Source organism: Podarcis muralis, chromosome 6 (assembly GCF_964188315.1).
Source record: "Podarcis muralis chromosome 6, rPodMur119.hap1.1, whole genome shotgun sequence".
NCBI classification, from domain to species: Eukaryota; Metazoa; Chordata; class Lepidosauria; order Squamata; family Lacertidae; genus Podarcis; species Podarcis muralis.
Genome location: NC_135660.1, coordinates 95,831,087 through 95,843,900, shown reverse-complemented (window position 1 = coordinate 95,843,900; position 12,814 = coordinate 95,831,087). Strand labels below are relative to the sequence as shown.

General features: G+C 41.3%; 1 protein-coding gene across 2 annotated transcripts in view; it reads right to left on the bottom strand.

Annotated features, from left to right (window-relative positions):
• Positions 1 to 12,814, bottom strand: part of SEMA3A (semaphorin 3A) — a 194,222-nt gene that overhangs the window by 64,671 nt on the left and 116,737 nt on the right. For both annotated transcript variants that reach the window (XM_028728772.2, XM_028728771.2), the window contains exon 5: positions 4,674 to 4,767. In XM_028728772.2, coding sequence (XP_028584605.2) covers positions 4,674 to 4,767 — 94 coding nt within the window. The remainder of the gene's footprint in view (positions 1 to 4,673; positions 4,768 to 12,814) is intronic.

Here is a 12,814-nt window from a genome sequence, read left to right as displayed (position 1 = left end):
TCGTTGTCAAAGAGGGGAAGAGGTCACCCAGAGCAAGAGATTTCAGAAGCCAAAGTATGTGTGTATATATATTCATTCATGTGCATTTGTATATGCAAGTAGTACTTGTGTGTGTGTGTTTAAAACCAGACGTTTGCAGTATTTTTTTATACGTTATGGAGCTTGTATGTGAAAGGTTTCTGCTTTGTACACAGATAGACACTGAGGTCCCCATCCTTCCCACAGGATTTCGTGGAGGGGGCACACTGCAGCCCCCTCCACGAAATCCCAATGCTTCATTTCCCCCACAGCAATGACTGGCAACAATTCATTTCTATGGGAGATAATCCAATGGTGCACTCTGGGATACTGCTCCAATTTTCATGCATCGTGGATTTTGTTTCTTGGCCATGTTAGAGAGCGACAGAAAGCTGGAGGATGCACAATATGAGTGGAAAGGGAGAGAGAGAGAGATGGTTCCTTCAAGCACCTTTCCTGAACACTTGCTGGGATTCAGGTCTCTCCTGGCTGAAAGGTCATGTAACGTTCTTCTGGTCTCGCTCTGCATATATCATGGGTATTGATTAAGATCCAAAACCTTTTTTTTTTATTTACTTGCCCTAATAATTTGCATAGATATGTATGGTCCTTGTCAGAAAAGAACTTAGTAAAGGTATCCATACATTCAGGGAAGACATCCTAGAAGAAGCCAATGTGTTGCCCAGCCTGAATGTCACGGGTGCAAAGCTTAATCCTTTCAAGGTGCCCACTGAAAAACATTGATCTTAATCAACTAGAGGTCTTGCATGGGAATATCCCAAGTTTGGGAGCTCTGTGTATGGTGGCTACTGCTGGTTGAAACTCTCCTCAGTTTGATTAAAAAACTGAATTGACCACAGTGAATATTAGAAGCAAAGATTGGGTTTTCCTAGAGTTTGGGACTAACAAGTAATGTTGGCTGCCCCTTATGTTGGTTTATAAACTTACCATTGTTTGACAGTCCCTTCCATTTTGTTTAAGTTATGGACACCATCACAGCTCAGAGGGAGCTAAGCAAAACACCCCAAGTGGTAACTGAAGGGAACAGAAGGAACTGGATCCTCAGCAGAAAGGGAGTCACACAGTCTCTGTGTCTCATTAACCAAGCACAGAGAGCTTTCTCCATATCAAAGTAACTACAGCTGATGCAAGCTCTCTCATGTGTTCTGTTTTGTCAAGGCTGTTTTCTTTGTTCTCACTAAGTTATGGTGTGACCAAAGGCGTCAAGGGTTTCTATATTCTGGTTGATGCTACTCTTACTCACTGAAGTTAATAGTCGTAACTAGCTTAGGTTCATTAAAGGAGTCTAATCTGAGTAGGACTTAGTTGAATACAGCCCAAACATTTCTATATACATCTAACGGTAGGAGATTCAAATCTGAATGGGCACAGTCCACAGGAAAGTTATTCTGCGCATCCATCATTGGGATGAACGGGCATTGAACAAGAGATTCAGAGCTCCTGCTTCACAATTCAGTGGAGCTTGCTAAAGTGAAGCTTAGGTTGTGTCCTTAAAGAAGAACAGATTGTGTAACCTTAGCTTTGTTCATTAATTAATAATCTCCATTACAAAAGTACCATAGAAAAATATGCAATTCCCTCCTCCCTTACTCTTGTTTGGTCTTTAAAATGTTCTCGCATTCTTCCTGGACCAGGTAAATTTGATGTGGAGACCTCCTCATGGACACACACTGGGAAGATTAATAATGAATTGCAGCTAAATGATGCCTGAGAGCTGCGCACATCTCTGCCACAGCTCAACACACCTGAGTAACGGTTATCATAAATGAACAGCTCTTCAAAGTAATGAAAACCATTTGGAAGGAGATCGAGCAAGAAACATTTAGGACAGAGGAATTAATAGCTATGAAACATTTAAAAATATTATTGAATTAGGAGTGATTAAAAAAACAGCAGTGTGCTCATATGTGTATTTTAAAAATGTTTTGAGCTTACAAAATTCAATTCCTGGCTTGATGTGGCTTGGGGGTGGGGGGAGTTCCTGTTTCGCTGAGATTCCAGTTCACATATTTGTACCTGGCATTGAGTATGCAGGACAGATTAGGGATTCTACTGTTCAATAGTTTTCCTACCTGAGCTGATAAGATACCACTGTTTAAAACAACTTCACATGGATTGGAGTCTTTAAGCTGTTCTAAATTTGCAGTGGCGACTGATGGCCATTGAGACTGGTGGGGTGGGAATCAGGGAGCAAAAACAGAATATGGAGCCAGAATCGTAACAGGTTCAGCTGAATGATTCTAGTTTTGTCCCCATCCTCCTCATTCCTGCAAGTATAAGACTGACAGTCACAATGACCCTGAATAGATTTGATGTTAGAAGGTAAGCAAGTGAGGGTTGGCTGATGACAGAGAGATCTTGGTGGTGCACAAATGGACCAGCCTCCCCTACTCATTCATCTCTAGCCAAGGTGCACACTGCGCTGCTGTGAATATCTATGGACACGGGTGGTACTGTGATCTAAACCACTAAGCCTCTTGGGCTTGCTGATTGAAAGGTTGGTAGTTTGAATCTGCACAGTGGGGTGAGCTCCCGTTGCTCTTTTCTAGCTCCTGCCAACCTAGCAGTTTGAAAGCACACCCATGCAAGTAGATAAATAGGTACCACTGTGGCAGGAAGGTAAATGGCATTTCCGTGCACTCTGGTTTACATCACGGTGTTCCATTGCACTAGAAATGGTTTAGTCACACTGGCCACAGGAAAACTGTCTGTGGACAAATGCCAATTCCGTCGGCCTGAAAGCGAGATGAGCATTGCTGCACCTCATAGTCACCTTTGACTGGACTTAACCATCCAGGGGTCCTTTATCTTTACCTTTTTCCATGGGTGAAAGAGCTGTGAAACACACTGGCGCCCGGGGGGGGGGGACTTAATTGTGCTCTAAGGCACTAATGTGGATGCCCCCTCTGGTAGAATAGACAATATGAGGCTCGATGGGTGAATAGTCTGACCTAATATAAGGCAGCTTTCTGTCCTCCTGAATATGTTAAAAGCCATCACCTCTGCTCTTCATATTGATTTCTCTCTTCCTTAACACCTTGCCTCCAATTCCGTATGTCTTCCACACAAGAAGAAAGGATTTGTGAAAAAAGAAAAAAGAGAAGAAAATCCAAAAAACCCAAAATCATTGTATCATTGTAAGTCCACATGAAAAAGGAATGCGAGAAGACAGCACTCCATTGACTTCATTTGGCTACATGCCATGAGGTTTGCGTAAGACGCCCTTGTCATCGTATTCTTTCTTGACTGAATATTAATGCAAATAGGGAAGTCAGCCTCTCTGGAGAGGCAGCACCAAAAATTAAAGTTGCCCCAGGCACTAATTTATATACCCGTCTTTTCAGGCGTACTTTCTCTCCCTTCTGTTTTGAGTAAATACAGGGTGCAAGTTGCAGCAAGGCCGGGACCTCAGGGGAGTAATCACCTGAACTTTCAGATGCAGGAAAAAGAATCAAGGGTTGGTTAAAAGTCAGAATTACTCTTCTTAGGTGCAGAAGAAGAGAAACTCATATTGAAATGCTTTCCGTCCCCTGAAGAACATCTAGAAAATAGGGAGCAATGTTCTTTCTTTAAAATGCGTATCTTTGTTGCTCAAGTAACATCATGCCACTAATCACTTTTTGAATTTCCTGGGCCTTCATGATAATGAAATACCAATTGCCTCCACACATGTTCAAATTCTAACTTTGTTGCATGTCCACAATTTTCTAGCAAGGGCAGGAGCCTGTTAGGTTTTTGAACAGGAACCTTCTACAGCCTATTCAGGCACCATGGCTCCCAGAATTATTCTTAGGTAAGGGGGTAGAGTGGGATGCGGGTGGCGCTGTGGTCTAAACCACAGAGCCTAGGGCTTGCCAATCAGAAAGTAGGCGGTTCAAACCCTGCGACGGGGTGAGCTCCCGTTGCTCGGTCCCTGCTCCTGCCAACCTAGCAGTTCGAAAGCACGTCATGTGCAAGTAGATAAATAGGTACCGCTCCGGCAGGAAGGTAAACGACATTTCCGTGCGCTGCTCTGGTTCTCCAGAAGCGGCTTAGTCATGCTGGCCACATGACCCAGAAAAACTGTCTGCAGACAAACGCTGGCTCCCTCGGCCAGTAAAGCGAGATGAGAGCCGCAACCCCAGAGTTGTTTGTGACTGGACTTAACTGTCAGGAGTCCTCAACCTTTACCTTTACCTTTAAGGGGGTAGAGAATGGCACAGCCACTTTGCTCCCCCTCTCATGTTCCTTCCTGCTGCTGCTTATGCATGGGGAGAAGCACACAGTGAAGAAAATCTGAAGGGGAGAGTCTGCCCTGAACACAAAGACCATGTGCATGATTTAAGAACCAGAATTTTGCATCGTTGCCATTGTCCATAAGTTCACATTCATAGTGTAATGATTGCACTATTGTAAAGATTGGAATTTCCCAAGTGGCATGTCTATCATCAGAAATTATGGGTTGCTATTGTTGTGTAGGATTAAGCGTGTCTTCACTTGTGGTGCAGCCAAACAAAACCACATTCCATTTCTCCCTGGGAAGATGTTGAAATAAGGAAGCAGAGGCTCTGATAACCATCAGGAACAGGAAGAAGCAGGTACCTATAGATAAAGCCTATTTTATGAAAATAAACAAACAAATAAATAAATCCTACCTATTAAAAGAGAAGCTGTCAGCAGTTTGGGGTCATAGGGGCTTTTTCCTCTGCCGTTTTCAAAATGTGAATCTTCCAGCTTAAAAATATTGTCCTGCAGAGGAAGAAGGAAGAAATAATTAATCTAACCAAGCATAGAGACGACTGGGAATGAATTATTAGTCCATCAGTTCAGCAAACAAACTAAATTTTGTTTGTTACCATGGTATGCATTTTTGTGTTTTTGCGTTGTATTATATTGCCCTGTGATTCCCGTAGGAAGTGTGGTTCAGAAATTTAATCAATAATAATAAAAGAATAAATCCCAAGTTTTATGTTACTTCATCTACACTTCATTTGAGTTGGCTTGTTTTTCTACTTCTGCATGCAGAACTTTTGAGAACCAGACTGGAAAGACAGAGAACGTAATTTTCCTCCCAGTACCCTTAGCAGAAATTGGCCCCTTACTTGTTAGCGCAGAATTACCCTTTTCTACAGAGGTTATCCCACATTCACGGCCTCATATGCATAGCTGCACTAATCCATCCCCATGAATTATGGGATGCAAAGTGCCGAGATAACGGAAGTGAAACAGTTGAGGGAAATGTAGGGCAATTGCCACAAAAGAGCAGTTGTCTCGAGTGTGTGGCTGTGGGAAAACACACCAAAACATAAGGTTAATTTGCACATTCTGTGGGCGATTTGGGATTGTTTAGGTTGACGTTTAAATGCCAAGGATTCGTGTTCTTATTTAATTCAGTTTACCCATCTCATTAGTAGAACAGTAGGACTCACTTATTCAGACACCCCAGAAGGGCAAGCTGAGGTTTTTGTTGGGGGGGGGGGAGACTCATAAAAGGGAAGGGTGTTTGGATCAAAGAATGAACTCAACAAATTTTATTAATGAAAGCACTAATGAGAAACAGCCATTAAAAGGAGGGAAACCCAGATTAAATAAATTTGGACAAGAGAAGCATTTCTGATGTTTGACTCAGTCTACTGCAATATGTTTCATTTTTGTTCTGGTAGTTAAAAAAAAAATTACAATATGTACTATTTTCCAAACTGGCTTAAATGGCTGAAGGCTGATTTATATATTTAGTATAATCATATGGTACAGCCTTCTGGGGCTATTATTCTCTAGACTGTAGGTAATAGATTGCATTTTTAAATACTTCTTGGCATAAAAAAACAGGGGACTAAGTGAAAACTTTTTTGCTCTATGCTAGTTTCCGTGTGTGTGTGTGTGTGTGTGTGTGTGTATGTATGTATACACACACACACACACACACACATATGTATGTATATAGATAGATAGATAGATAGATAGAAAGATATAGATAGATAGATGATAGATAGATATAGATAGATAGATAGATTAGATAGATAGATAGATAGAGAGAGAGAGAGAGAGAGAGAGAGAGAGAGAGATGATAGATAGATGATAGATAGATAGATAGATGATAGATAGATAGATAGATAGATAGATAGATAGATAGATAGATAGATAGATATAGATAGATAGATGATAGATAGATGATAGATAGATAGATAGATAGATAGATAGATAGATAGATAAAACAAAAAAAATTCCTTCCAGTAGCACCTTAAAGACCAACTAAGTTAGTTCTTGGTATGAGCTTTCGTGTGCATGCACACTTCTTCAGATACCACATGCACACGAAAGCTCATACCAAGAACTAACTTAGTTGGTCTTTAAGGTGCTACTGGAAGGAATTTTTTTTGTTTTGACTATGGCAGACCAACACGGCTACCTATCTGTTAGATAGATAGATAGATAGATAGATAGATAGATAGATAGATAGATGGTCAATGTGGTCCCTTCTCATAATCTGAAGTGTTACAGGCCTGAAAAACTAAATGTATAGTTAGTTCTGACTTCTCAGGAAAGGTTCAGCTGAGTCTTTGGCTTCTAGGCCATACATATCTACGTACATGATAGTAAAACACTAAAGAGGAAGTCCTGCCTCCTCTTGGCTCTGATTTGCAGCAGCTCCTCCAATGGTTAGTCAAGAATCTTTCCTATCCAGATTTCCTTTTCATAACCATGGACTGCAGTTGGGGACCTTCCACATCCAAAGCATATGATGTCTTAACCTACGGCCCAAGAGATCTCCTTTCTGCTTTGGCAAATAAATTAATAGTTGCACCGCACACAAAACACACACTCCATGTTGTAAATAAACTGCAGAATCTCACTTCCATTTTTTCCCCACTCTTAGATTGATCTTACTCATTTTCAGTTGGTTTTCCCTTTACGAATCTAATACCAAACTGTTTCCCAACCCCTGAATTTAGGAGCTGGTGGTGAGGTTGAGGAGGAGAGAACAAAGAAAGTTAAACTGCCTTCCCTCACCTGCATTTTTGGGTGGAGATGACAAAAGTTGTGGTTGGGACAGTAGTCACCAGTAGCACTCCTCCTGTCTGCATTTGGGTGTCTGCTGCCATTTTGTTTTGCCTAGAATGCCCTTAGAACGGAGTTACATGACACCATTCTGGACACAACAAAATGCATTCGGGAGGATAGCTATTGACACCCTGTTCACAAAATTCACTCCATCTGCTGAAATAATTGAAATTCTCTCTCTCTCTCTCTCTCTCTCTCTCACACACACACACACACACACACAGAGAGAGAGAGAGACTTTTGTGGCCTCTGAATGGGGCTATGAAATTGGGTGGGAGGAAAACATTTTCCTGCAACAGCTTTTGCTATCCTGAGATTATTATTATCTTTATTTTCAAACTCTAGGAAGTGACTGGGGATTTCAAGGGTATGTTTTCTAATCTCTAAGCCTTTCAAAGTAAATTAATATAACAACATTTTATGTCAATGCCTCATGACAGTAATAGAGAATGGCACAAGTCCTGCAAGCTACTGTTAAACTCAACACCAATATTCTTTAAGATCTTTTGCATCACCAAGGCAAGTTATTACTTGACCTCGGTTGGAATGAATTCTGAAGAGGGTGACTAAAACAGAGTGTTCCTAAAATACAGTGGTACCTCCGGTAACATACGCTTCAGGTTACAGACTCCGCTAACCCAGAAATAGTGCTTCAGGTTAAGAACTTTGCTTCAGGATGAGAACAGAAATCAGGCTCTGGCAGCACAGCAGCAGCAGGAGGCCCCATTAGCTAAAGTGGTGCTTCAGGTTAAGAACAGTTTCAGGTTAAGAATGGACCTCCGGAACGAATTAAGTACTTAACCTGAGGTACCACTGTAATGTAGTGCATAATGAAAGGATGATTAATCCAATCTAAAACAACAATAACCGTGTGATACAGGAAGCAACAACAAACCACAGCCATGTGAAAAAGGAACCTGGTCCTTGTTACTATGTTATGTTGGTTTGATGGGGTGGAAGAACAGCTCAGCTAAGAGTAGAATACAAGGACCATGGCCAAAACAGTTACTTTCAGTATTTCCATGGGTTTAGGAATCCCTTATGGATGTTTTGTGTGTGTGCATAATTAGTTTCAGATGTGGCTTGCCATTTGGCTTGATAGGAGGGAGAGAGCAACTTTGTAAGGTTGGTGGTTAGACATTGGTTCATTCTTTGGTGGAGGGGATTTTGGATTGGCTGTGCCTGCCCCTCATTTTTGGTTGCTGCTGCTAGGGAATTCCATTAAAGGAATCCAGGGGCTCAATTTGCTCTGTCCGATCCCCTCTCAGGGGTAGAGCCATGCCAGAGTTCCTGGGAGCATCTGGGGTGAACTAAGAGGTGGAAATCTGCCTCTGTGCTCCACCAGTATGTTTTCCCTTACTGACCTCTGGAACTCCAGTTGTCAGTCCTGTTCCTGCCACCGTGCAGGTTTAGGTTCAGGTAAAGGTAAAGGGACCCCTGACCATTAGGTCCAGTCGTGGACGACTCTGGGGTTGTGGTGCTCATCTCACTTTATTGGCCAAGGGAGCCGGCGTACAGCTTCCAGGTCATGTGGCCAACATGACTAAGCCACTTCTGGTGAACCAGAGCAGCATACAGAAATGCCGTTTACTTTCCCACTGGAGTGGTACCTATTTATCTACTTGCACTTTGACGTGCTTTTGAACTGCTAGGTTGGCAGGAGGTAGTCCGAACCAATGCCTAAGCAACCACTCACATGCCTAAGCAACCACACTCAATAAAGTTGTGGCCAAATTAATGCCAAAAAATCTTAAACAAATATTCTGTGTCCTGTGTGATTCATTTTGGAGGGGGTTTGGGGGTCTTCACACGCAAAACAACAGGACAGCACCCCCATGACTCTCACTTTAAGCATTAAAGAAGCACAGACTTTTTGGTTGCAGCTCAGTAGGTTTTGCATTGCTTTGCTTATTTCATACCCATGGAAGCTTTCATGAAGCTGTGGTTCCTTTTAACCGCATATATATCTTGTGTCATCATTCTGGCACGTGGGGAGAAAACACGTCCAATGTTCCCTTGAGTGCATAGATATAGCTGCACAATTATTTGGATTTAAGAAACACACACACTCCCTTTCGCTCTGTATGGGAGTTGTGGGGAGAGCAGCCCGACAAGAGAAACAGATGGATGGAGCCTCTGAGCTAGCAGACAGGACATCTCAGCAACTCACTGACTCAAAGTATTTGATTAGTTTGATATACTGTTGGCTTCTTTTTAAGGAACTGGTCAAATTTCTTAGCATGAAAAATCTAAGTTGCTGAGATCTTATGTATATGTTGCTGAGATCATTTCAGAGAAAAAGGATCCTCCAGATGCCAAAGGATCTCATGCTTCTTCCATCTGAGTGACCAGCGTAATCCAGCAGAAACAGGGCAATCCCAAAACTGCATGAATGTCATGTTATCCTTGACTGATTAGTAAGGACTTCAAAAATGCCATATTCTCGGTATTCCAGACATAAGATACCATCAAGGATATTGAACAATTCTCGGAGGACATTGAGAATTGGAATCTCTTTGTGTAGCAACATTCAGGGTTGTCATGTATAATATATCACTTGTGCTGCTATCTGGCTTACATATGGTGACCTCTGGAAAAATAAATGCTATGCTTTTGCAGCGAGTGTTCCTTCTAGGCAAATTATTAAGTGGACAGCATATGCAAGCAATAAGATCCACTATCCTAAAATCAATCCAACTGAGCGCTTTCCTTATTAGCCTTGTACCTTAACTTATTCTCTTCCCCCTCCCCAGTTTTCATGATACATTTGGATGAGGAATTGTGGACAGTAATTGCTTTAACAGAGAAGTTGCTACTTTGTTAAATAACTTATTGGAGTATATACAAAACTGCAATATCCAATTATTATTATTTTTTAGCTTTCAAGATCACCCCATTCCACTTTGTTTTTTGGATTTCCTGTGTACGGTGAGCCTATGGAGAGATGGAGAAAGTTCATGCATCACAGGAAATAACAGCAGAACCAGCACCAGCTTTTTATTAATTATTGAAATCTAGTGATTCAAGGGCTGTCTTTCTACGAGACTCTGTCTTCAGCCTTGGTTTTGTCCTGTTGAAAATAAATGCATTTCCCAGGATGCAATTTTATTCAAAGTTCCAATAAGGCAGAAAAGGACACTTGTCAACACTCCCAAGAAGACGTGAGACAAGAAAGATGGGTAACAAGTTGCAGTTATTAAAATACAGCATAACAACTACAGAATCTGCCAGTCAGAATAATTCAATCAAATTCACCAAAACCAATGAGGTTTGGGTGGTGAGGTGGGTTGATGGGAGCATTTCAGCTCCCAAACACCACTGTGGCTCCAATATTAGTCAGATATTTTCTAAAATCCACACACCCACCCAGACCAAATGACAATTAGCCAAATCCTAACCAAACGCCACTCCAGTCATGGTGACAAAACCCAACAGTGTGAAGTAGGCAAAAATAATGTGACATGCACCAATTAGTGCTACCCCCCCCCCAAAGTCCTACTCAGTCCCCTCAAAGAAGGCAACTAGCAGAGCTCACGCTGAAAAAGGGGTGGGAGGGTAGCTGTCTCAATGAGAAGAGGAGAGAGTGTTGGGTGAAGCAGGCTGTGGCGTTTGTCCTCCTAGGTGACATCATGCTGGGCCATAAGGAAAGGGTTAAATGAGTGTGAAGTGATTGGCCAGTGGGAACCTAAGGGGAGGAGTTAGAGTTAGAGTTAGTGTTGTTAAGGAGTCACTTGGGTGTTAGAGAAGAGAGAGGGAGGATAAGTCTGTGGGTTGAGATAGTTTGATGTGAGAGAATCTGTTAAGAGGAGTCAGATAGACAGCTGGGATAATCAGTTAGAAGTTATTAGGAAGGTATAGGCCGGTAAATAAACTAAGATTAAGAAACTGACAAGAAAAATTATCTGAAACCATAAACTTGTTAATGCTTATAAAATAAACTTGTTCATTTGGTTTAATGTCAACAACTGTCTGGACTCAGTGTGTACCCGAGAGAAACGGGTTGGTGGCAGCGGGGAAGCAATCACAGTGGTGGCACAGGGATCAATAGACCGTCAAACGTCCGGGGACCCTGTGTGATCACCACACAGGCTTAAATAGCCTGATCACCACTTCCCCCCATTGGGCAAATTGCCCCATGTCCTTGCCCACATTACCCCTGAGGGGCTGTCCATTTCTCCTCTTCTTGCAGGGAAGGAGGGTGTGGCAAATGTGTCCCCATCCCCAATACGGGAATTAACCGAATTCTCAAGAGGAGGGGATTTAGCAAATTTAATCCGAAGTTCAACCAAACAAAGTCAAAGTTGTTAGACTCAGAATTTGCTTTGAAGGAGCAAAAGACCAAAATGTCCTAAATGTGAACGAAAAGAAACTTAGGAGTACCGATGGAGGAGTAGTTCCTTGGGACTGCTTTCTGCAATCGACTGACTCCATCTGATACTCAATTTACCTGTGGATCACAATTCAACTAGTAATTGGGTTATGAACTTCTCCAGTTTTTATAATGCTATTTGGTGCAGAGATAGTGCAAATAAAAATACATATTTTATGTATTAAAAAAAAGGATCTCTCCTTTCATAGTCACTAGACCACATTCTAATAAAGTCATGAAATCATAGTCAGTCACATGTGGACTGGTCAATTAAATAATCAATTAAATTTGCATATTTTGTTTTGATTCATTTATAGAAGTATTTATATACCACCCAGTCACATAAAATGCCATTGTGGTGAGCAACATAAAATATGGCAAAAGAATATAAACAGAAGAATGACTGGGCCATCTAAGAAAGGGAATTATAAACAAATGAATAGGACTGTTGGCCTGAAAAAGTCTTGCAGAGGGATGTCTCTGTATTCCACAACTTGGGCCTGGCGTCAAAAAACAATTCTTTAGACCTTAATATTTGGGAGGCACTCCTTCCTGGGATAGGAGGAGACATGTTTCTTTTAAGATGATGTAAAATACATTAAAATTATTAGCATTATTATTTTTAAAATCAAAGTTGACTCCTTAATTAATTATAGCACATCAAAGTTGCTTAGTGAATTAGTTTTAGTAGATCAATCAAATAAATGTTACAATCCTAATATTTACAATGTCTGAAACAGAGATCCACATGTATTTTATGACTCTCCCCATTAATATATAAGGAATGTTGATAAATCCCTGCACACCAGCTAAGTTCATATATTAGTGACTGGGATAACCATTGCACCATGTGCAAAGAGCATGCTTCAAACAGCCTTACAACCTTTGATCTTCACACCTATTGTTGGTTAATTGCCAGAGGTGATAATAGGCAACAATCCATGATGATTTATTATTACATGATAACATATAGAAGTTTCGCACATTCAAGCAAGACAACATTATCTTGTGAATAATGTAAGACAAGAACCATGGTGATCAAAAGTGCTGGAAGTGTCAGTCCAATTAACTTAATTGCCACAAGATGTTAAAACATCATAAATTTGAGTTTGGTGATTTCAGAGCACATTTGCAACTCCAGGGGCTGGAGGTTTGCATTTTAATATGGACAAAGCGATTTTATCAGCTGCCAGAAGAGACCTCAAGTCAGAGGAAAGTGTCCATGTGGCATATGAGTCATAATGCCTTCCTGCCTATCACAAAAACATTTGTCAAATTTGACACACCATTGTATCAAACGTCCTTGCTGCCGCTCTTGCTCTAATAGGAACAATTAATTTTGGACACAATAACGTGGCAAAATAA